General features: G+C 48.0%; 1 protein-coding gene and 1 non-coding gene across 19 annotated transcripts in view; both read right to left on the bottom strand.

Moving 5' to 3' along the window:
- CAMTA1 (calmodulin binding transcription activator 1) overlaps window positions 1-25864 on the bottom strand; it is an 853369-nt gene that overhangs the window by 414778 nt on the left and 412727 nt on the right. For all 18 annotated transcript variants that reach the window (XM_053206405.1, XM_053206447.1, XM_053206438.1 and 15 more), the window contains one exon: window positions 12840-12975. In XM_053206405.1, the coding sequence (XP_053062380.1) occupies window positions 12840-12975 (136 nt within the window). The remainder of the gene's footprint in view (window positions 1-12839; window positions 12976-25864) is intronic.
- LOC113599735 (U6 spliceosomal RNA) lies at window positions 19262-19368 on the bottom strand. Its single transcript, XR_003420635.1, has one exon. It is a non-coding gene; the product is annotated as a U6 spliceosomal RNA (small nuclear RNA).

The raw sequence follows: 25864 nt of genomic DNA, 5'->3' as shown, positions 1-25864 counted from the left end.
TTGCTCTTTCTACCCCCGAGCTCTGTTTCATTTCCGTTTTTGTTATAATTCAGTCCATTCACAATATGTCATTGCAAACACTATTTGCAAAAGAAAGTATAAAAAACAGATTCTTTATTTCTTAGTGCATTTATTTTCATTTCCCCTCTCAAGCTCTCCACATTTATACCGTGCTTCCATCTGGAGGGCTTAAAAAAGTTATAGACGAAGTTACTATACATAATGAGGCGCACACTCATCTGGTATTTAGCCCGGGAATTTTATTGCCAGGTGTTGTGAAACGAAAAAAAAAAAAATACGGGCAAAATACTGTGCTGCATCTCGTTTCCAAACATTTCATATCATGTCTGAGAGTGTTCATTAATTGGGAAAGGAAGCTGCTTCCATGAGGCTTACTTAGCTGCCTCCCAGGAAAAGGCAAGCGAGGGGGCTCCGCACACAGGAGGGGGCTGTCCCCAGTCACGGCAGGTGTCCGAGTACACACGCCTTGCACGGTTCCGCTCCAGGGTCCCGGGACCCGGCCTGCCACCAGGCACTCAAAACCCTGATGGGCCAGCTCTCCACACACTCGTTCAGGCGTCCCACAAACAGAAACTGAGTCCCTCCCGTGTTCAGTGCTGGTGAGACAGAAGCGGACCAAGCAAACAAGAAAACGGGAGCGTGTCCAAACCCACTGCCTGTTCTGGGGGCTCTGAGAGCTGGCCGTCAAGGGACAATGAATTCCATGAGAGCACAACAACCAAACACAACCCTGTACCGGCCGAGGGAGCCGCTCTTATGCCCACCTGTATGTGGGGACTGCAGTGTAGACTCTAACAACTACCTCAGAGCCACGAAAGAACGAAAGCTCAGGAGCGAGCTCACTTCCTCCTGGACTTCCCTGTCCTGACAAGAGCCAAGCAGATTCCACTTGTGAGGAATAACTGTGAACAGTTCCATGTGCATTCTTCGGGGAAATGGAACCTAAAATGGCACGATGCCGACAAGTAGGTCTAATTCCATGTTCGCAACAAAATGAGGGATTCAAGTACAATATCGGTGTCGGGGCATCACACCATGGAAGGACTGAGCATGCGACTGGGCTGCTCCATGCGTGGATGAGTAAGGAACCTGGGCAGAAACAGGAAGTCTTGGGGTTCCCCAACCTAGCTTCCCACAGACTCCTACAGTAAAGACTACAGCATTTAGCCACCCGTCCAATGTTGTGGAAAGAGGAAGAAGTCAGGGAGTATTTTGCAACTCAAGCTACCAGACAACCCTGATGCCTTCAAAATATCACCATGAGGCACGCAGATTTGTCACTCTCATTAGATGTCCCCCAGGAGCTCTGCCTGCCCTCTGTCCCGAGGTGACAGGACAGCCACACCTGCTAATTTTCCCGGGCTCCGTGTCCCCTGAGAATGGGCACAGCTCCAGGGTGTTCCCATCCGCTGTCCTCGGTACAGACGCAACTCACCAGACGGGCTTTGCCGCACGAATGGGTTCAGGGCAGCAGCCTAGACCCTACATGGGCTGACCACACTTCCATCAGACTTCTGAGATGTCCCAGTCACTCGTCGTCTCCTCCAAGACTTCAACAAATCTTTCAGGACGTTTCAAACAAAAGGGACACTCTCCTGGTCTCTGCCAGCATCTCAGTTGCTGAAATGCATCGACCTCAGCAGAGCTTTGTAAGAGCATGAAAAACTAGAAATCGGAGGATGAAGACACAGAGACTGAAGGACTCTGGACACTAGACAGTAACCGAGGAATAGGAGCTGGTCAGCCATGAGTACAGGATATTAGGAGCCAAAGGGAGGGGAAAAACCACAGCCACTTGCTCAGAATTTATGTTTCCATAAGTGAAACATTAGGATTCTCGTATGGAGAAGAAATTACTGATACGTGCGTTCCCTTAAGGAGGGCTTCTCGAGAGGCCCATTCCAGATTTAATAATAGTCCACATTCTTCCCCCGAAATGGCAAACGCAGTCCTTGATTTCCTTATCACTGCCGCAGATACATGAATCATTAAGCTGCAAACCAGCAGAGGTTCAGTTTATCACACGCCACCTAGAATATTTAATAAAATAAATTCTAAATAATCAATTCGTGAAGAGTCAACATCTCTTACACTTTTGTAATAAATGTCTACCTCTCGCATCCATCATAAAACTGTACATAAATTGTGGCAGCAAAGATGAAAGAGAAAATGCCCGTTTCTCGTGCTGTCATGTAGATACTTAAACACGGACGAATAACATGTGTACCCTCCCTACGGCCTCTATGCTAGGGGGACGTTGTCACATCAAACGCGGCCAGGCTACTTTCAAAGCACTTCAGGCCTGAAGATGCATGGGGTTCAGCCTTTCCCTCCTGCCATGAAAGCCTGACCCTTTGACCCACCCGGTCACACCAAGGTCATATTCCTTTGGCTCTGCTGTCCCTGAACAGATCCCTGGAGCTCAGAGTGCATCCTGGGGACCTGCCCTGCCCTCTCCACAGCACTATGGGGCAATGTCCCGGGCTTGTGGGAGAAACGGGACCCAACTGCCCTTGCAAGGACGTCTCCTAGCTCCTTCAGACTGAGAACGAATAAACCCATGCCACATGGACATGTTACCACTACAAAGAAAGAGAAAGAAGACATCCTAACTCCACCGGAACAGCGTTGTGATGAACAGCACTGTCTGATGTGACAGTGTGTCATGAACAGAAGTGTTAATTCCTGGGGCACCTGGGTGGCTCAGTCAGTTGAGCGTCCAACTCTAGATTTTGGCTCAGGTCATGATCCCGAGGGTCAGGGGAGCAAACCCTGCATAGAGCCCAGTGCTGAGCATGGAGCCTGCTTAAGAATCTCTCTCTCTCCCTCTGCCCTTCTCCCCTGCTCATGCTACCTTTCTCTCTCTCTAAAATAAAAAAAAAGAAAATTTTAAGTGTTGATTCCTTACAGAATTATAAGCCGAGCCTGAACACTGTCAGGCTGCAAACGTAAGTCTAAAAACATGGCAGTGCTCACGTGTGAGAGGCAAGTCCCTAATCATCCCCCATCAATCTCTCACTGGTTCCCATTGCACCCTGATCCTTCTAGAACCTGCTGCCATAATCGAGAACAGGAGTCGACCAGTCCAAATCCGGCCCTCAGTCTATTTTTGTAAATAAAGTTTTACTGGAACACAGTCACATCCATTCTTTAACTATTGTCTACGGTTGCTTTCATACAGCAGCAGTGTGACAAGACCATCTGGCCAGCAAAATTGAAACTATTTACTGTCTGACCCTTCGTGGAAGTCCGTCACCTTATCCATTCACTCAAAAAATGTTTATTGGGCACCAAATATGCACCAGGTACCATGCCAAGTGCTGGGCTCGGCAGGGGACGAAAGTGCCCTGCTGGGTGGAGACAAACAACGCAGGAACAGGGCTCGTCCACCCAGGGAAGAGGGCGAGGGAGCCGCTCAGTCAGCGCCGCTGGCGAGCTCCACTGTCGGAGAGAAACCCGCTCTTCTCTCTCCTTCATGGCCAAGGGCAGAATAAAGAGTGGTAGGCTCAAACCGTCTGACCAGAGATTTCACCTACAAGTTTTCAAAAGGTGCTGGGAGTCAAGTAATAAATTACCAGACCAACTTGTGAAATTTTCCTTTGGATATTTTTCTTAACATAAGATTAAAAAACACAACACCCAAGAGCCTACGGCCGAGTGACCAAGGGAAGAAAAGAGAAGGCGAGGGTCAATCCCTTCCAGTGCCTACGATACTTTTAGTATCTTCCTAAAAGGAGGATCTTGATTCAGGAGATCGGGTTGGGTTCTGAGAGTGTGCCGTCCTCGTGAGCTCCCAGGTGAGGTTGACCTGGCTGACCAGTGGGCCACACTGCAGGTAGCAAGTGGCAACATGGCTGTGTATGTGCCTGCGTGGCCCCTGGTTTTGCATGAGTGAGATACGAGCGTACAGGCAAGTCCTGAAGAGCAGAAAGCGTTATAAGGTGTTGGAATTCAGATGCGCAAAGAGGAAATGGGAGGTCACTCCACCTGTCCTGGAGGAAAACAAGAGCCAGAAAGGTGCTTTCAGGAAATCACCAGCTTTCCATCTATGGTGTGGGTTTGCATCCAGGAAGGGCAAGCAGAGGGCAGCTTAGCAGCCAGAACCCCAACGCGCGTGCAGAAGAAACAAGGAGACCGGAGCCAGCCCACCGCCAAAGCGGTCTCTGCCCTAGTGCTGTGGGAAGAGCTGTTCCCTTCTTGCCTTTATGCACCGACGCCTTCCTCTGCCATTCCTACTGGGTGCGCAGAAGCCCTCCGTCACGCCTCTGTCTTCCCCGTGATTTTTGCTGGTCTGTGGGAAACAGACACAGAAACTTGGGCCTCATTAGTTTGCAAATCATACGCCTTCCCTGTGTCAGTGACTAACCCGTGTCAACTACAGGGGTCAGGCGTGACTGTCCTAGGATGGGCTGGAGATTCGTGCCCTCTGAGCACGGAGAGCACCACACGGAGAGAGGCCACAGCTGCAGATGACAGGAGTAAATTTCCCCAGCAATGTCAGGGCATTGAAAGATGTGGAGAAGATCAATAATTTACTATTCGGTCAAGTGAAGGCCAGAGATATTCTTTACCCAACCCAAGCAGCTGTATCTGGTCATTTACCGAGGTGGGTGGAATATATATCACGTTCTTAAAAGGCATCCCCAGCTTCTGGATGAGGCTGTAAATTATGCTTACAAAAATCAAGGTTATGTGTCCTGAGTAACATCTAACTTTGTGCCTGCTGTATGTTGGGGCCCAAATAGAAAGGCCCTGGGGTGAATTTTGACAGTGGTGTTCAAGAGTTTCCATTGTAATTGAATATGCTAAAATTCCCATTCATGTCCTTGTGGGCTAATCTGCAATCATGTTAAGGGACTGTTATGATAATAATTAAGTACAAGTTCAGCATACCAAGTTGATGTCTTGCTGCTCTACCTTCGACAGGGAGTTTCTAGCTCAATAAGGCTCAAATCAAGTTTAAAAAAGGAAATCGCAAAATATCTTACAGACTGTAATCTACCAGAGACGTGAGGAAGGCAGAAACTACAAACCCATTTCCTTCAACATCTTCCTGGCACCTCTTCACCACTGCCAGGGTCCTGCTTCCTTGGGGGAGCAGCCTCGAAGGGCAAGGCCTGGGCTGCCAGCGGTCCAAGTGGCCCCCAGAGTCTTTTTTCAGAGAGAATAAGAGGGTCCCCGGGCCCGGCGGCCCTTGGGTTTGCTGTCACACTGCCAGGAGTGCCGTCTCTTCTCAGCGGTGGCCAGCGTCCTTCCTGGTTTTTATGGTTCCTGCATCGATTATGTGTCTGGAGATAAACCAACTCACTTCCTCAAGTCCTCAACGAGACCAATACCCAAGCAGCCAAATCTCTGTCTGCAAAGACTCCAAGGAAACTGCTCTGATGGTCAGAGGGTGGCCAGATAAAATACGGGATACCCAGCCCAATATGCATTTCAGACAAGCAGCAAAAAAGACCTCAGCATAAGTATGTCCCAGATAATTACACGGGCCATACTTGTACTGAAAAGTTATGTATTGCTTATCTGACATTCAAATTTCACAGGACATTATGTGCACGTGTGTGTGTGTGTGTGTGTGTGTACCTACATGGGAGTGCACTAAATCTGGCAACCCTGCATAGGGAGAGTGAACACACGGACCCCGCGTGTCAAAGTCAACGTGTCCTGGAAGCTTGAGAGCTATAGCTTCGGGATGGATAGAAACTGGCAATTCATAGTGGGATGGATAAACACAACTAGTTGTCTCTCAATTAAGGCTGACATGGGGATAGAAAAAGCTCCTACAGGACCTGGGTGAAATGAGAGCCAAGGAGGGACAACAGGCCCTGTAGGTATTCAGAGTGTTGGAGGACGAACTCGCACCCACTGAAGTGGATGGCAAAAGGCCCCCACGTCTTCTTCCTGAAGTCCCCGGGGACCCGAGGGCACCAGGTTCCTGGGCTTGGGGAACAGTCAGGGAGGGGCTCTTGCTCTTTTGACTCTCTGGGGTTATAAAGAAGGGAGGCCCAGTGATTGGAAGGGGACCACCACTTGTACCGAAAGACCTTCCTCATCCCCCCATCTCACTTGAGACTCGTGCGTGGGTGCCCCGTGCTGCATCTTGAAGCCCGTGCTCCTAGACCTCCCTGGTCTAAGCACACATCTCTGGAGTATCGGGCGTTCTGAAAGCCGATGTGGTATGGCGACGAGGAAACTGGGGATTTGCAATCAGACAGACCCAGGGTAGTGTGTTGACTCTGTTACAGACCAGCTGGGCATCCTTGGATATATTTCTTAATCTTCTAAAAATTAAGTACATCTTCTGCAAGAATGAGGAAAATGGCATGGCCTGCTAAATGGGAATGTTGCCAAGTCATTGGACAAGATGGCACCCATAAAGCGATGGGGACAGGAACAGGTATTCAGTAGGTGTTTGACGAATGATGCCATAGTTGTCATTGCTGTTGTTAACTGCCTTTGGTCAGGGAAGGCAGAGCCTTAAGAAAAAGAAGCAAAACCACCACCGTGGCCAGGCCTCCATGAGCTCAGCAGAAGGTGAACAGAGGCTATTGCCATTTCAAAGCGTAGCTAGTTTAATGTTATTTATTAGTTAAAATTTAATTATACGAGTTGGGTAGGGACATGTCACCAGGGATGCTAAGTAATTAGAAATTAAAGAAAGACTATGGATTTGAGTTCCTGAATTGATTCTACCAAAACACATCCAGGTAGCAGGAAATTGAGTTTTAACGTGCAAGCATGCCAGCAGAACGCTGCACAAAAACTCAGATGATTAAAAGTCAGAAGAGAGCTCGGGGAGATCCTCCAAGGTGCCGCCGGACAGGCTGGCTCGCTCCACTGGAGGCATCATGAGACCAGGACACCTCAACCACCAGTGCCGGACACAAGAGAGGGGGTGGCGGGTTTGGAAATCGAAGAGCCGAGGGCGAGTCCCCGTGGGGATAAACACACCCGACTCACACGACTGAACCACAGGGTTGGGTGGGGCTCAGATGAGGGGACACCCATGAAAGGAGCTGCTCGTGCAGCATATCCACCACTCATGGCATGAGCCTCTGCGTGGCCGGTGCAGACCCTGTCCTCGGAGGGGAAACAAGCCCATTCCAACCCTCCAAAGCCTCTGTGGTTACCGGTTACCACACCTCACTGAAAATGACCTGATACGTGTTTCTGTAAGTTTCTCAAGTTCGATGCTGTGTCCTACCTGCCTCTCCCTATTCTGCCCTTAATAGGCCATCGAGTGCCTGGATACCAGATACAGACCTTCTCACATCTAGAAGATACTGGATACTTAATACGTGTTTATCGAACCGGACAGGGCTAGTGGAAAGTCAGAGAGAACGCTTCCTGAAGGAAGGTACAGAAATTAAAGGGAGGGAATGACTACTGCCGACTGGGGGAGGCCAGGGAAGACGCTCCTGGAAGGTTCCGAAGTTACAAGGCTACCACGACCTCACCGTCGATGTGGGAGAACGTGGGTTCTGAGCCAGAAACGCCGCACTGTACAGACTGGCGGGCGCATGGCGAGTCTGGGGGGGAGCGGAGTGAGGCAGCACGTCCACGCACCAGAGCCACACGATCATCCACGAAAAGCAAGAAGCATTGATTCTATTCAAAAACACAAGGCGGCAACACACCGACTCGCCTGGCCCCCTGAGAGCTTCAGCTGCTCGGCCGTTTCATGAGCCAGCTAACCTCCTCCTTGTCTCTGCGCTGCTGCTTTCCAAACTTGATCTGGGCTCCATACATGTTTGCGGCTGGCTATTTTAAATATACTCCATCGGCTGCAAGCGAGATATCTATTTATCTTAAGGCTGCCAGCAGGGCTGGAACGATCTGGCATCGCCATGAGGCAGCCCGTTATCTCATGCCCTGTTAATTCCTAATGCGGTAACTACAATATCATTCCTACTTCTGAAAGAGGTGCTTTTTTTTTTTTTCTTTTTAATATGTGGCCTAAGTGTCCAAATAAAGAACATCACTTCTAATGAGGCTGAGTCCAAAAACATAACCTTGTTACCGCCTCTGCTGTGCTCACAACAGGCTTCCGGCTTCCAGGCAGTTCGTCGGGAAGTCAAAGCAACTCTTCCTTCTTGGACACGGTACAAACGTGTCAGCAAAAACTAAACTTTCTGTTCGCTGCCGAAAATTCCAATCAGAGGGGATGACTGACATTTCTGCCAGGCAGATGGTCTAGGCTGGGGGTTCCTGTCCACCACAGCACCAGCTCAGTGGGGAAGGATGCCTTTGTCCATGCTACCCACAGTTGAGCCAACGGCCTCTGTGCAGTGCCACCCACTGGTTCCAAAGGCAGGACGTCTGTGGCAAGGCGTGCCTCGTGATCAGAGCAGAGAAGGCCTGGTCTCCGGGAGGCGAACATCTGGTCTGCACAGGGCTGGGAGAGATTCTGACATGTCGCAATTCTGGCCACCTGTTGCTTTAAATCACATTAGCTATTTTTCAACAGACCCTGTCACTGCCCCTTGCTATGTCCCACCCCAACCTGTTACTATCTAGCTCCCACCAGTGCCTCGTGCCCCATGTTTATGTCTCCTCTTTACGACCAAGTCTGCCTCAGGTGCCCTTCCCGTAGGTTCCACGCAAGGACTCCCAGCACACTCCTGGTGACCTGGTGTTAGAGTAGCACACTTGATTTTGTGTCCTGCCGTGAGATAGGGAATGTTCATGTTCACGTCACTGCGCCTTCAGTACCTGTCACAATGGGGGAGAAAGCACCGGACAGCTGGCTGACAGATGGACGGTCTGTGCTGACTTGATCTGAAAAAAACACAAATCCCCCCAGGAATGCCCAGGAGCAACTGATGTCCGGGCAAACACTTTTGCCACAGAACCAGGGGAACCTTGGCTCAAGTCCCACCTCCACACTGATTTGTGGCAGGATACGAGGAGGGAGCAACTCTGTCTGAGGCTCAATTTTTTCATCTATGATATGGGGATAATAATACGTACTTTAGACAGATGTTTCAATGGGGGTTGAATGGGATAGTGTAGCTGGTGTGTATGGAGGAGATTCATAAGCCAGCGGCCATTGCTATACTAAGTGTGTGTGGCTCCTGTCTGTTGTGGAACCCTAGCAGCTAAGGAGTCGGGGGGTAGACAGCCAAGCGCTGGCCTGGGTTCTATACCCGGCACTCTCAGGAGAGAGGTGTGAACACCAGGCAGAAGACAGCACCATAAGCTTCTGGGACCAGAGGACAGCTCTGGGATCTTGAAAAGTACGTGTACTCTTCCAGCTTGGCCCAAAGACTCCACCCACCTCACCTAACCCGGGGTGTGGCAATACTGGAGGCAGGGGACAGGTCAGATCTCCCCTTCTGCTCTCAGGGAGTCTCCTACCCCCACAGCTCCCACCCTCATCAAGGCTCCAGATAAGCAGGCACAAATGTCCCTGGGGTGCAGAGCCAACCTCAGGCCTGCTAAGATTTCATCTCCTGAAACGCTGACATCACATCACAACCACCCTCTTTTTCCTCCCTGCCAACCTTTGTCGTCCCTGGAAACCTTATCGAGCTGGCTTCTCCGTGGCTTACAGACAAGACAACTAATCGTGGACTTAACAGCTCGTCAGCTTCAAAAGCGGCTGCCCCCATCCTGTGCCTGGCTGAGAAAATCAATGTGCTTTTGAGTTGCCGTGTGTTCCTAGGGCCCCAGCCTCCGAGAACAAAAGAAGCCGGACTGCTGAGCGGTTCCGTGGACAGGGCTGGCAGTTTTCCTGGCCTGAGGGAAGGCTTAGAGCAAGTGATATGTTAAACGGTAGACCCAAATATCTTTATCGTGCCCTTGAACTGAGGAAACCAGCTGAGGTGGTAGAAAATCACAGCTCCAAGATCCGTGAGATGCAAAGCCTCATGTGTGTCCGCATGGCAATTCCCTGGCTGGAAAGGACCACCTGCCCACTGTCCCCGCGTGACCTCTGGGCTTCCTGGCCATTGGTCCAGACCAGGGCAAATGCAGGAAATGTGCAGTGAGGTGAGGGCAGCCCTTGCCAAAGAGGTCTTTCTCTGGGGATGTTTGAAAACCATGCCCTGTGGTAGACAATCCATCACGAAGGACACCTGCTCGCATGAGAATGTGCTCATCCCCACAAACAATTAAGACAGACTCCGTTCAGACTGAACAGGGCACCGTCTTTCATCCATCCGTGTACTGGGGGGCACAGAAGAGATGGGAATTCTCAGTGCTGCTGGGCATGTAATTGGCACAGCCACTTGGGAGCAATTTCTCAGTGTCCAGTAAAATGAAAGACACTAAGGCCTCACACCCACCAATTCCGGCAGGCCTGGGCTGCACACGTGTACAAGCAGACCTGTATGAACATGTCTCCTGAAAGCACTGTGATGCTGAAAAGCTGGACAGAGTCTAAAAAGGCACTGACTAGGGCGTGGCTCGAATGCTCCTGCAGTGGAAAACTATAGGGCAGTTAAAAGGGATGAGGGGTAAGTGTCAACAGAGACAGAGCTCAGACCACCAGGCTAAGTGAAAAGGGGGAGTCCAGATAGACTATGTAAGTAACGCACACAGTCCTACCCAACTTCAAGAGCTTGGCTGATCGCCCACCTCACCGGGAAGCCTCTCTGGTCATCCCAGTCCATTTGGGATCCTCTGGACACTTGTCCTAAAGGCTCAGGCTTCTGTTCTTCTCAGCCGCCAGTGACTTTCAGGTATGTCTGCCTCTTTAATTTGACCATGAGTCCCTGAGGCAGAAAATATGGCTTCTGTTTTCCCTGTGGACACTACAGGGCCCTGCACAGAGTAGGGCCGCAGTCAGTGCTCAGTGACTGACTCAATGGGACAACTCTGCGAGCTGAGTAGAAGAGGCCACCACACCACGTGCCTGCCTGGGGTGGCCTCACTCTCCAAGAGCCGGAGAGCACACACCTCGTGTTGCTGACCAAGGGTCTCTAAGCCCGTCTCCCATCCCCACTCCCCACCGCCACTGATGCTCGGCAAGTTTCGGAGACCCCTTGCTGTCTGGCCCATTCCCTGCCCTTGCGTTCCGAGGGTCCCGATCTCCCCCATACAGGTGTCTGCACCCGAGACTGCAAGCGTGAGCCACAAAGAACTCCAAACACAAATATGGTCTACAAATAACCACCAATCATTCTGATTCCATCCAGCGACAATTCTAATTTATAACATGAGAAGAAAATGAGCACTGTGGATTTTTGTTTTGTTTTGTTTTGTTTTGCCCCAGGCTTTTGAGCTGCTGCTGAGGAAGAATTCCACCCCACTGCTACTTACAACCCAAAGTTCCTGATTTACGTGTCATTGAAGACGAACTGTGCCAGAGAGCTGCAGGCCCAGGGGCCGTCTGCTGCAGCTCTGGTGTGAGTTCCCACAGACCCTGGTAGTCCTGGAAAGAGTCCTGTGCGGGTCGCAACCACGCTTCTCGCTTTCTGCCCACCCGGCCCAGCCCCCGTGCCCTCGGGCCCCTCGAGGGCTGATCTGCTGGCCCCATCACCAGTCGGTCCTAGACCGGGGTACATAGGAGTGCATTCAGGGCGATCCACATTTTAATGTCTCGTGAGTTGATTAGGCCACACTGTGCAAACACTGAACACAGGAGAACATAGGAAAAGTGGGATTTCTCCTATTGGGGCTTTTCTTTGCTCATCATCATAAAGCATTGTTATTGGGTGTTTAAAAAAAACAACCACAAAAACATAAAACAGAAGTTATCTCTCTCTGTGGGGTAATATAATGAAAGCCACCGGATGCTATTTTTAACAGCCATAAAAGCACATGATTAATACAGAAAAAGTCATAATGATAAAGTGTGTCACGGAGAATGTCGGCCTGGAGTGTGAGCCGTTGAACTCAAGAGGGCTTATCGTCCAGGTGATCAATCCTGGCATGCTAGGGGACCCAACACACCAGCGGACTCCAGGATCTCTCTCTTTGACCCGCGCGAATTGCCAGGTGGATCACAAGCCACCTTCTCGGCTCCTGACCCAAGACAGCACCATCCTCGCGGGGAAGATCTTTTCCAAGGATCAAGCAATGCAACGAAGTGTGTGCTCGCTAACTAGCAGCCACGAATGTACCACGATTCATACCCTCTCCCTCTACCGCTGTGACACACGGCTTAGGCCTTCCAACAATGAAAGGACCCCAGGAGAAAGTCTCCATGGCCACCCGAGAGTCGGAGCCTGTGGTCTCAGAGCAATAGCAAAACCACCACACTGCACCTTGCCTTCCCCCCAGGATCCAAACCGAAGTGTGCACAGATCCCAAGATGTGCCCTGCAGCGCCCACCTCCACCCCAGCCACAAGAACCCCAGCTGTTCATCTTTAACACCTCTGAGCTCTCAGGTTGAAATGCCCAGAAGGAAATGGAAGAGGCTGTCAGCAGAGGGAGTAAAGCCAAGCTCTGGTTGGAGATCACCAGATCCCCAAGGGACCCACTCAGCAAAGGCAGGTCCAGGCCACCTGGACGGGGAGACCCTTCACGCGGCTCCTTCTTCCCTCACACCTGCACACTCTCAATGCACCTGCAGCCTTCTCCGTGATAGATACAACACAGGGCTCTGCAGGAACCTTGCAAATCCCAGTCTATGCACCAAGGACTCCCAAGAAACAGGACTGCTTTAGTTAAATCTGGCTTTACGGAAAACTTGAATGGAGGCTATTGGGTAAGAAGGAAGAAAAACAAAACAAAACAGCAAACGGGGGGGCTTGGCAAACAGAAATGCTTTTGACAGAGGTGACTGGCAGCAAATTACTCCAAAGCGATCCCGTGTCATTGCAGCCCAGAAACAACATTTGTGGAACAAGAGAGCCTTTCTGCCCTTTACCTCCACTCCCTGGACCTTGAGTTTCATGTGGTCCTCTCTGGTCGTTTTCCCGTCTTTCCTCTTTTTCCAGCAATACCCATCCTTCCTGTATTTCACCTTCTTCCTGTTGTAGAGGATCATTGAGCCATTCTGTGGTCTGGAAACAACAAATGGTTAAGTTACCAAGAGAACCAGGCAGAAGAAAAATTTATGAAGAAAGATATCGTGGACCAGGAAAAGTCTCTACAGGAAAGCAATATTCCACATTTGCCGGAACATAATTTTTCACCTTTTATTGCAGCTCCCTGGATTAACCATGTTTTATGGCCAGCCAAAATTTGCTTGTGGATTTGGTACCTAATGAATTAAATGTGTCAATGATAGGCTTAAAAAACATCCCCTTCGTAATATCCACCATCTAATCAAGATATACGACGTGGGGGCCTGAGCTCCGTGCTGAAAAGTAGAAAAACAGCGAGAGAAAGCAAAAAGAGCCGGGGGTGTCGTGGCAGACTGCAATATCTTATCTCTTGTAGAAAGATTTTCTACACATCTTTTAATCCATCACCCAGCATTAGGAAATAAATAAGTTTAACGCAGACGCTAGATGACTGTGTTAAGAACAGACCAATGGAAGAACTAGTCGCCCAGGCCAAACGCTCTTGATTCATTGCGCGCGTTTAGATCACTGCAAGATTCAGAGGAACATCTATAGTGCTTCTTCTCAAGCCAGCTAAGTACCTGATTCTTTCACATTTGGGCTTCGGCTGTCAGAAGGCTCAGCCCTGTCAGGTAAATTTGTCTATTTGGTCCACGACCACCGTACCTTAGGAAAATCGTTGGCTTCCCGCTCGCTAAACGCTGAGAGGCGATGGCCACTCTTGTGCCATTCCAAAAGAACAAACAGAAAAGAACCGTGAATTGTCCTAAAAGAAGTCACGAACCAACCGAAGAGAGCAGAGGATGTTCACGTGCACCTCCGCAGCTACAGAGGGCACACACTTTGGTTTGGAAACGCCAAGGAGAGAAACAACTGAATTCCTCTGGCAGCATGTGCTGTGGCAAGCCGCTTCCAGAGTGAAGCAGCGGCAGGTGTGGGCAGGTTCAACCTTCAAGGAAGACTGAGGCTCCCCCTGAAAGCAAAGAGTACATCACTCGCTCCCCATGGCCATGCTACCCCCGGCTGAGACCTCAGCACAGGAAGGTCACAAATGAGTCTATGTGTCCGGCAGACCAGCACAGGCATATCTCACTCCTAGCCTTGGCGTGAGAGCTCCTTACACATACAAGGCAAAGGAGGTGGTTTCTTCCAATGCAAGTGGGCGTCTGTGTCTTTGCGACAGTGGTTCCTTGTGGCCTGGGGCAGGAGCCTGTATCCCAGTCTTTCCTTCCTCCTCCCCCAACAAGGGGCCATTTCACAGTCAGGCACAGACACTGGCTAGCGACGTCTTACTACATTGTCTCGGGCAGGGGGTGGGAGTCACGCCAGGGTGACAGAGGCTAACTGTAGTTCCCACCCAGAAGGGCTGTGTCATTCAGCAGCGAGCTGACTGAACAGCAATTCCATTGGAAATTATAGACTTTGAACAGCGACTCCCAACACTTCATTGTTTGCCGATCATGGTGCAATTGGTTTATGTCAGTGCTGGTTTCCTCCCTGAGTGTGGCCGACTAAAACAATTGGGAAATAGCTTCACAGGCTTGTCACAATGCTGTCACCTGACCGTTTGTCTCGCACTTACGAGTCCGCACTGAAAACCTTACAGTATTCATCCATTTCTAGATAGCAGGGAGGCTGGAATATGGGGCCACCTGGGCCTGCCTCTCTCCACTCCGGCCCTGCTCATGGTACCCAAACCATTGGAAGGGCCCCAAAGTCCAACTACTATGCTCAGGGCCAGTGCCTCGGGAATAAGCGAAGGAACGCATCTGATCAAATAGACGGTTCTGCATTTGTCCCGCCCCCTCCACGCAGGAATGAAGACATCCACGGGAGCGTGCAAGGAACCCCATCTGCTGAGGAAGACACAACATTAATCCAGTCCAGCTTCTCGTGAGCCGAGACAGCTACACGCAGAGCTGCTCCACAGCCCCACTCTTTCTAAACATGATCGGCAAACCTCAGCAGAGTGTTCAGGCCAACTGTCCTCAGATCGTGACTGGTACGACCCAAAGAGAGTGAACGTCCCAGAATACTGTCACGTCCACAGTCAGAACCACAACTGTTCCCACCTTAGGAAACCCATCTTCCCCTGGTGACCTGCCCTTTGCATTCTGAGAACGTGAGAATGGCCCTGTCATCCGACACTTTGAGCTGGACATAATCCCGCAGGGAGCCCAAGTGGCCAACTTAAATGGCCTTAATAAATGGAGTCGTCATTTTAACTCGCAATAATGAGCAACCTAATGGTGTTTAATCCAGCGCTCTGATTGTATTAGAACTTGCTTCTGCTCTGTGTGATGGGGGTAGGTCCCTCCCTCCATAGTTCTCGGGTCCTAAGAATGGCAAAGAGAAACACAGACCGCAGAGGGGCCCCACAACGTGAAGAAAATGAGCTGCCAACCCAGAATATAATCAAGAACAAGTCGGAGCTGGTGGGAAGGGGTCCAGGGAAGGAGGGATGGGTGGACTAGGCCCCACAAGAGGGGTCCAGCTGGGGGAGGGCTTTACTACATCTCACGGCAGCAGAAAGGCAGCACCCCCCCTGAGAAGAGCAGGGAAATGGAAATGGAGCTGAGGACAGACGGCAGTGGCAACAGAGAGTCAGGTAAGAGGGACGGAAGTCCTTCCACTTAACGATCCCACCAAGTCCCAGTCAGTGTCTGGTGTGGGAGGAGCAGGCCACGTGCGTGTCTGCACCTGTGTCTACACCTGTGTCTCTGTCTGTAGGTCTACACCTGTACCTGCGTCCATGTCTGTCTGCATCTCTATCTACATCTGCAACCACACGTGTGTATCGATGTTGACATCGGCACCTACGTCGACATCCGTAGCTACACCTGTATCTGTGCCTTTATCCAGGCTGTTTGCATTCTCACCACAACATGATGAGGTAAGATCATCACTCCCAACAGATAAGAAAACCAAGCCCCTTGTAGCCACAGAGTGTCTGAGCAGGATTCACTCGGACTCAGGGTGACTCCAGTATCTCCCCCAAGTCTACTGGTTTAGCATAGATTGTGGGTGGGGCCAGTCCTGGTTTGCTCCCCTGACTGGGTGATTTAACACCCTGAAAGCACGCCTCACCCAGGGGGTGGGGATTTGGTGGATGAAGTCCTGGCCCCCTCACTCCACAACTGGGATATCTCTGAGGCAATCCCAGGCCTCCTTACCCCACACTCAGGATGACTCTGGGTGTTCTATATGATCTTCTAGAGCCTAAGTGCCAGTTGCCCAGATGGAGACGTGCTGGACAAGAGCCCTCTATTTGTTGTGGGATTTTTTTAATTTAAAAAAAATGTATTTATTTATTTTGAGAGAGAGAGTGACCAAGCAGGAGAGGGGCAGAGAGGGGGCAGAGAGAATCCCAAGCAGGCTCATGCTGTCAGCATACAGCCTGATGTGGGGCTCGAACTCATGAACAGTGAGATCCTGACCTGATCTGAAACCAAGAGTCTGAAGCTTAACCAACTGAGCCACCCAGACGCACCCATGAGCCCTTTATTTGTATTCCTCCCCTTCCTCTCTCACCTTCATGCCCCCTACTGGCACTTTCCAGGACTGCCTCTCAAATAAGCTGTACTGGAGTCTATCTATCTCAGGGTCCCCTGGGGGAACACGACTGAAGCTGACCATCTAAGAGATCCTCAGGGAAACAATCCGAGACCTCCAAGGCAGCAGCCAGAGAAATATCAAGAAAAACCCGTGAGCATTAGGGATGCTTCTAGAGGGAGGCTTCTAGCCAAATAACCTTTTTATCTGAGACACGAATGGCTGGCAAAACCAGTAACACTCATGCAATATGGTGAAAGGATCATGGGATCAATGGAAAAGCTACTGAAAATTACAAAAGTAAACCAGCAGGTATAAAGTTAAGATACATAATCAATAGTTTGTGTGTGTGTGTGCGGTCTGCGTGTGTGTGTGATATACACACACTCACACACTGCACACACACACAAATGAGACAGAAGGAATGATGGGTGACTTCTTCATATATATACTGTATGTCTTACATCATACAGTAAATGCTATCAAGAAAAAAGAAAACTAAATACTTAGGCATAAATTTAATAAGACATTCCCAAAACACAAGGAGAAAAACTATAAAAATCTAAAGGACAAAATAGGTTTCAGTAAATGCAAAAACATAACATGTTCTTGATTAGGAAAAGCAAAAATCATAAAAATGTCAGTCTTCCAAAAATTAATCTATAAACAAAATGTAATGACAACAAGAATCCCATTAGGGTTTTTTTTTTCTGGATCTAGAGAATCTTATTACAAAATTTATGAGGAAGGAAAAAACACCAGTGATAGCCAGAAAAACTTTAATAAAGAGAACCAAAGTGTAGAGGCTAGCCCTATAGGTTATTAACACATTCTATAAAACCTCTATATTTAAAGAAGTATGGAATTGACATGTGAATACATAGAAAGACCAAGGGAACAGAAGAGAAAATCCAGAAATATTCCCACTTCCACATGCAAATTAATATACTTTATAATTTTTTTAATGTTTATTTATTATTGAGAGACAGAGAGACACAGAGCATGAGCAGGGGAGGGGCAGAGAGAGAGGGAGACACAGAATCCGAAGCAGGCTCCAGGCTCCAAGCTGTCAGCACAGAGCCCAACGTGGGGCTCGAACACAAAACCGTGAGATCATGACCTGAGTCGAAGTCGGACACTTAACCAACTGAGCCACCCAGGCACCCCGCAAATTAATATGCTCTAAAGGAGACATCACAAATCAGTGGAGGAAGGGGACTGACTTTTTAATAAGTGATACTGGCATATGGAAAAAGATAAAATTGGATCTATTCCCCACACTGTAGAGCAGAATGAATTCCAAATGGACCTGAGATTTAAATGTTGTAAATAAAATCACACACTACTATAGGAGAAAACATAGGTGAATTTCTCTATAACCTGAAAGTGGAGAAAACTTCCTAAGCATGATTAAAAATGCAGCAACAACAGGTGAAAGACAGGTACAACAGAGAACATAAACATAAAACTGGCAGCATGTTCTCCAACGTGGCAGCACCATTTTGCTTTCTGACTAGAAATGAACGAGAGTTCCAACATCACATCCTTTCCAGCATTTGGCATTGTCTCATCTCTTGGATTATGGCCATCCTACTGGGTGTGTGGCAGCGTTTTAATTTGCATCTCCCTAATGATTAATGATATTGAGCATCTTTTCATGTCCTCATTAGCCATTCATATAAGTTCTTTGGTGAAATGTCTGTTTGAATCTTTTGCCCATTTTTAATTGAGTTGTGTTCTTCTTTTTGAGTTGTAAGAGCTATTTCGATAAAATCTGGATAGAAGTCTTTTATCAGATAATGGATTTGCAAATGTTTTCTCTTGGCCCATGGCTTTCCTTTTCTTTATGGGTTTCTTTTAAAGAGCAAAAGGTTTTAATTTTGGTAAAGTCCCAATTTATCAATTTTTTTCTTTTATGAATCATGCTTTCAGTATCATATCTAGGATTATTTTTCACCTAACCTGAGGTCACAGAAATGTTTTCTTGTGTTTTCTTCTGAGCTTCACAGTCTTAGCTTTCACATTTAAGTCTACGGTGCATTTTAAGTTAGCTTTTGTGTATGGTGTGAGGTAAGGGCCTAAGTTGATTTTTGGCACATGGATATCCAATTGTCCCAGCACTATTTTTGTTTGTTTGTTTGTTTGTTTGTTTGTTGTTGTTGTTGCATTTAAAAAAGGCTATCCTTTTCCCCATTGAAGTATGCTTGCATGTTTGATTAAAATAAATTGACCATAAACATAAGACTTTATTTCTGGACTTGATATTTTTCTCTGTTTTCTGTCCTTATGCCAATACTATACTGTCTTGATTGCTACAGCTCTGTAGTAAATTCTGAAGTCAGGAACTATATGTCTTCCAACCTTGCCCTTATTTTCCAAAACTGTCTTGTCTATTCGAGGTCCTTTGTATTCCTATAAAAACTTCTAAGGTAAGTTTGACAATTTCTGCAATACCAACAACAAGAACAACAATAAAAGTGCCTGCTGGGATTTTGATAGAGGTTGCAGTGAGTCTAAAAATATATTTGGAAAGAACTGCCATCTTAACAATATCAAGTCTTCTAATCACTTCCAATCACAGAACATGGAGTGCTTCTCCGTTTATATAAATCTTTAATTTCTCTCAGTAAGACTTCATAGTACAGGTTTCACACTTTATAAATTAAATTATCTAAGTCCTTTATCCTTTTTGATGCTACTGTAAATGGAACTGCTTAATGTTTTTGTTTGTTTAAATATGTAACGCTTCACGAATTTGTGTGTCATCCTTGCATAGGGGCCATGCTGATCTTCTCTGTATCATTCCCATTTTAGTATATGTGCTGCCAAAGTGAGCACTGGAATTGTTTACTTTAAATTTCATTTTTAGATTGCTCATTTACACATTTCCACTTACATATAGATACACAGTTGATTTTTGTACGCTGATCCTGTATTCTGTGACCTTGATAAATTTGTGTATTAGTTCTAGTAAAATTTTTTTGCAGATTTAGGATCTTTTACATTTATAATCAAGTCACCTATGAATAGAGTTTTGCTTCCTCCTTTCCATTCTAGATGCCTTTTCTTTTTCTTCCCTTATTGCACTGGCTAGAACCTCCAGTACAATGTTGAATAGAAATGGTGAGAATAAACAACCCTGTCTTGCTCCTCATCTTAGGAGGAAAACAACCAGTTTCACCATCAAGTATGATGTGAGCTGTGTCAAAGATTTTAAATCATATAAAAAGGACACGGGGGTGGGGGCAGGGGGCCTGGGTGGCTCAGTCAGTTAAGTGTCGGACTCTTGATCTCAGCTCAGGTCTTGATCTCACAGTTGTGAGTTCAAGCCCCCTGTTGGGCTCCACACTAGGTGTGAAGCCTACTTAAAAAAAAAAAAAAAAAGACTTGGGAATCAACTTGAAGAAGCTCCTATTGACCAAAAATGGGCCAATTTAACCATCAATAAGAATAGCAACTGCTTTGACTTAAAAAACGTTAAATATGTTTAAATCCATGAGTTCATAATGAACCTAAAGCACACAAACAAAAAACTAACTGATCATTGTTGGAGGAGGCTCCTGACCTAATACATTATTTTGAAAACTGAAGAAGTATAAGGATGAAGAATCAGGCATTTATCTTACCTTTCCTGTATAAACTGTTCCTTTGAGTTAGCAAATTGCAAAAGAGAGGACTTTCTCTATAAAAGTATTCCCGCCAATAAATGAAGAAGTGAGAGAATTAAAACATCACCATTTTGCAACCCCTAATAATTAATGAATCATCAATTAATGACTGACATCCCAAAAGAGAAACAACCAGATAGAATGTGTCCCTGATAGAAGAATACTTTGCTGTAGGGGAAAAAAAAAGTTTTTTAAAAAGGAATTTAAAATTATTCAGACCTCCTGATCTACCACTTTATAAGGTCCACGGAGGACAGAAGAACATGGTAAAGGGAACCATGGGGATGCTGTCAGCAAAATCCAGACTGTGGGAAACCACAGGGCAGATAGATGACCTGGATTCTTCAATGAATTCAGTGAAAAAGAGAGTAAGAGAATGCTAGAGTAGGAATATATAGATTAAAAGAGACAAGAGATGTGTCAACCAGTCACAATCTGTAAAAAACAAAAAAAAATTACAGCGTTTGTGAAACAACTGGAACAGTGATGGGATGTTTAACAATATCTAGAATTATTAATTTTTAAGTGATAATTGTAGTGCAGGAGTATGTTTTTAAAAAGAGACCTTATATTTTAGAGATATATACTAAAACATTTACTGATGAAATTGTATAGTGTCTACAATATGCTTCATGACAATGTGTGTGGTGGGAGGAGGAAACGTGAATGAAACAAGACTGGCCATGTGTTGACTACAGTTGAAAGTGGATGATAAGTATATAGGAGTTTATTGCACTAGCCTGTCTATATTTGTAGATGTTTGAAATTTTCCATAATAGGAAGTTAAAAAAAAAAAAAGATGATCATAGGATTTGAAGTGAGCTCTAGGTTACATCTTAAAGCTTGGCTCAACTCCTTATGAGCTGTGTGACCTTGAACAAATTACTTGATCCCTCTGTTGTAGCAGACATAATGTATGAGAGGTGCCCGGCATGCCACCCACCACGTAATATGTGTTCTTCATGATTAATAACGATAACAAATGTGGCCCCTTTTTGTAGGGGCCTCTGCCAGGGACAATGATGGAGGGATTTAGGGTGTAATGAAATGGCACGTTGTAGGGTGCAGCTGGAAAATTCACCCAGGGGAGAGGCTGTCTGTCTGTAAGCACTGAGGCACACATACTCGTCCGCCACTTGAAGGCAAAAAACATTTTTCAAATTAGGTACATTGAGAACAATCAGTAAATGAAGATCAGAGCGGGGATATGTTCTTGAGAGGTTTCGTGTGTGGATATTAAAGAGGAATTTATGGAGCCACAGGGGGCTGCAGCCAACGCTAGGTTAATCCTACAAAAGGAATGGTCTAGATACTCTTTCCAGTGCTTGAGTCTAACTTTAGAAATCAGTGTCCCCTAAACAGCTCAGGTCCATGGCCCTTCCTCCTAGAACCCTCCCTTCCCCTATCACTAACAGATCACTTCCAGGACCTTGACAGCCACCTGAAATTCCATGCAGACAACTGAGAACCAGCCCACTACCCCAGCATCCATGGGCTTCCTCAGGTCTCTCGTCAGCCCCTTTCTGGCCTGGCCTAGTGGCAGCTGACTTTGTGCTGTCAGCTCTGTTCTGGCTGACTGTCTACTGTCCCACTGAAGTCATACAATATGTCCCTGTGGCTTCCCTTGGAGAAGAGAATGGATGATGTCCTCATTCCCAGTAAGACTCCATAAGCAGTATCTGAATGGCTTCTAAACAGTGAGCATCTCCAGAGAGTCCCTTTTTGCAGCTAGAACCCAAACCTGGGTAGGTTCCCCCTTTCTCCTCCCCTTCTATTCATTGCCCTCGTCCCAACCCTCACACCAGGAGGCACAGAGAAGGGCCCAGGTGGAGGGAAATGCAATTCCTGCAGTTCCAATGGCCTCCAAACCTGACCCCAAATGTGAAACGGGCTCCTGTGACAAGGCACAACGTGTAGTGTCCTAGAGCAGGAATGCTGTTCCCGAGGCCAGTGTGGAATCTCCATTCCAGTGGGCAGTTAAGAAAAGAGAAATACCACTCTTCACTGCCGCTTACACACGCGTACCCACAACTTTCCTTCTGATCTTTCCAACACAGAATGACCTGATTGAAATGCACCATTAGAAGTGTGTGGCCTAGGGGCCCCTGGGTGGCTCAGTCAGTTGAGTATCCAACGTCGGCTCGGGTCATGATCCCACGGTTCATGGGTTCGAGCCCCACGTTGGGCTCTGTGCTGACAGCTCAGAGCCTGGAGCCTGTTTCGGATTCTGTGTCTCCCTCTCTCTCTGTCCCTTCCCCACTCGCGCTCTGTCTCCCTCTGTCTCAAAAATAAATAAATGTTTTAAAAAATTATTAAAAAAAAAAAAAAAAGAAGTGCATGGCCTAGTTCAAAATGCCCATAATAAGCATGACAACAACTGCTATGACAAGAGTGGCCACCTCTCTGGCATTTTCGAATGTCAGATGCAGGCAAAGCCCTTCCCTCCCACTTCTCATTTTAATCCCACAACAACTATAGTAGGTGAATACTGTTGTCGTCATCTTACAAATGAGAAGTACACAGAGAAGGGAATTAACTTTCCCAAGGTCACACAGCTGGTAAGGACAGAACCAGTGAACCAGCCCACTGTCCCCCCTTCCTGGCATTTTGCTACAAATCCCTGGCACATGCCCCAGTGTACCCTCTCTCCTTCTCTAGGAGCAACCCAGGGCACTTTCAGAGCCCACGTTTCCTCTCACAGCAGAACATTTCATATAAAGAGAGGATCATTTGAGCCTGATTTAAAATGTTCCTTTAGCCCTTCCTTTTGTTGCAAGGAGAGGAAAGGAATCTGGAAAAGGAATGTCTCCCCTGCTTATCTCCCTTGCACACAGACCCAGCGAGAGTGGTAATTGATGGCTGGAGCACAGCAAGGTTGATAGGATGCCAAATGGAACCCCAAGAAGCCACGGCGACAGCCCAAATCTCACGGACAGGAGCTGCTTTATTAACTTTCAATCTGGTGTTTTCTTCTGACTTGTTTATAGGGTCTGCACGATTTGGGGGACAAGGAGCAGGAAAGCTGGTGGGGAGCACTCCGTGTCCTCCCCTCCTCCGTACCCCCCCCCCCCAAGCCTGGCCACTGCAAGCCATTTATGGAATGATAGGGAAGAAAGGGCTGTCAGGCCCGGCCCAGGCTGCTATCTGCCAGATATGAAAACCAATTGCTTTTCATAATAAATTCCAGCTGGAGCCATAGAAATAATAGGGACCGGGAGAAGGTAACACCAATTTGCTTTATTTGATTAGCTCCTTCTTGGGCGGTCCAACCCCAGCTTCTTTTCATTAAAATAAGGGCAAATTGAAAAATCGTAAAAGAGGCTTTCTTATCAAGAAACAAACGATTGGGTAGATTTGTGTGCCCAGAAGCCCCCGTCCGCCACGGGGCGTCAGTGCCAGCACCTGCTGGTGCTGTTCTACAGGAGCAGACCCCCAGGGCCTCCGTTTGAGGGTGCTTCTCCGGAATAAAGGCGGAAACAGCACCAGCAGTGAGTACTGGGTGCCACCCGTCTCCGGCAGGCCCCCCTAAACCCAAGGACGGGCCAGGCCAGGGCAACCTCGGGGGATGGGCACCGGACTGTCATGTCCACAGGCCAGGACGCCTCTGTGGGGGTCTGAAAGCAGGGTGAGGGACAGCTCAGGCTGCCAGAACTCGGAGGCAGAAGCCAATTCAATAAATGCAGCCTCCTAACCATAGGTTTGTTCGTATCAGCTGAGGCTGGCGGTCACCGAGAAGATACAGCCCATATGACCAGGAATCACTACCCAGCAAGTCTGCAGGGACTCATTAATGGCTCCCTTCCTAGAGCTCCCAGGGCACTCGGCTTGAAATTCCATTATGACATTCAGTGATTTATTCAATTAATATTTATTGAGCAGCTATTACGGGCCAAGCATTGGTGCAAGGCGCCGTAGGTGCTGTTGTGAACAGAAGCGTCCAAAGCGCTGCCTGTGTAAGGCCTGCTGTCCGGTCGGGGAGGTAGAAGGAGGCACTTGGGGGCTTCAGAAGACCACACTCCGGTGGGCGGGACAGGAGGCGACATGCGAGCACATCCTGTAACAGCTGGCTGTGATGTGGGACAGGCCAGCCCGGAGACCTCTCTCCCAGACGTGGCATCTGAACAGAAGCGTAGGCAAAGGCCAGGGCTCAGCCAGGAAGGCTCCCGGGAAAGCGACAGCAGCAAGGTCAGTGGCCCGAGAAGCATACTGGCAGGCAGAGAGTAGGTGGGGGTGCAGGCAGGGGGTGAGGCCCAAGAGCCTGGCAGGCCTGGGTCGAGGGAGCATGGATTTTGCTCTAAGTGGGAATGAAAGACACAAATGAAGCACGTAGTAGGACGGCATCAATGGCAACGAAGAAGTGAGGAGCCTGGACGGTCACACAAGCGTGGCACGAGGCATGCGACAACATAAAGTAACTCCATCAACGCAGCCGCAGCAAACAGCGAAGAAACAGCAGGGAGGCTTCGTCTAGGTTGGGGCAATTGGCGGGGAGGTGCCCCAAACCCCAGCCCCCACCCCCTCTGAGAATTCTGAACTTCACCTTCACAGGGACGGGAAGCGACGAAAGGGCTCTGAGCAGAGAAGCAGGGTGGTCACTTGGCCTTGGTGTGCCAGGCTCACCCGGACCGCCCTCTACCTTCTCCACCTGCCACTGCGACATGTAAAGAGTGAACGCTCTGTAAATGCTCCATCAAACGAGTGAGTTAATCAAGGAACTCAGTGGCTAGAACAAAGGAAGTCTTCTCCTTTGTCTTGAAAACACACAGAAAGCACCACTTACATTTGAAGTGTTGGGTCAATAACGAAGCAGAAGATAAAGGGAAGACAGAACATACGGAGTCACCTTTCTTTGGGTTCAACACTGCTGGAAAGAAAGAGAACCTTCCATCCTGCTACCCGGTGCAGCCCAGGTTACGGGAGCCTGAGCCCAGTGAAGCAAAAAGACTGTCGCTCAAATGCCACCAGCATCTGGGTCATGTTTGACCCCACTGACATCTCATTTGGCTAAAATCCGTGCCCCTAAATAGAGCCTGGCACTTCTACAGACCCTCACTTGTCACATTCCAACACCGATATTTTATTAATAATCCAATGTAAATCTGAGAGAAAATTAATGTGTCACCTCCTAGCAGGAAGGACTAAACATCTCAATGTGATGGTCTGTTAGAGTTGTCATTTATCATTAGCATGCAATTCAAGGCAAGCGTCCCACATTCTGGTGGGAGCGTTCGAGACAATGAATCTCTGGGAATTAGCTTCTGGTCCAATTATTCCTGTTTTTCCCCCCACCTACCTAGGAGATAAATTCTGTCTCGGTGGGAGGAAAAAAAAAAAGAAGAAAAGCAGGAGGAGGGAGTTTGCTCTGCTCCTTCCTGGGTGAAATCAATTTTTCTCAAGGAGACAAGGCAATATTCATTTTGTGAGAAGGGAATAAGGCTGTACGCTAAAGGCCAATAAATGGAGCCGTTCTGATGAAAACTTCCTCAAATCAAATGTAGGGGAACCTCTTAATGGGCTTTGTTCTTCTTTTCCATAATCCATAACTATTAAGAGAAAGATGGGCAGACAGAAGATCCGCCAAGGGGGAGCTGTGTAAACACCAGGCAGGGCCACCTTCCAGGGACATCCAAAGAGGTCACTGTAAACACTGGTCTCTCCTGCTCTCC

The sequence above is a fragment of the Acinonyx jubatus genome, chromosome C1 (assembly GCF_027475565.1).
Source record: "Acinonyx jubatus isolate Ajub_Pintada_27869175 chromosome C1, VMU_Ajub_asm_v1.0, whole genome shotgun sequence".
Taxonomy (NCBI): domain Eukaryota; kingdom Metazoa; phylum Chordata; class Mammalia; order Carnivora; family Felidae; genus Acinonyx; species Acinonyx jubatus.
This window is presented reverse-complemented; position numbering and strand designations above follow the sequence as displayed.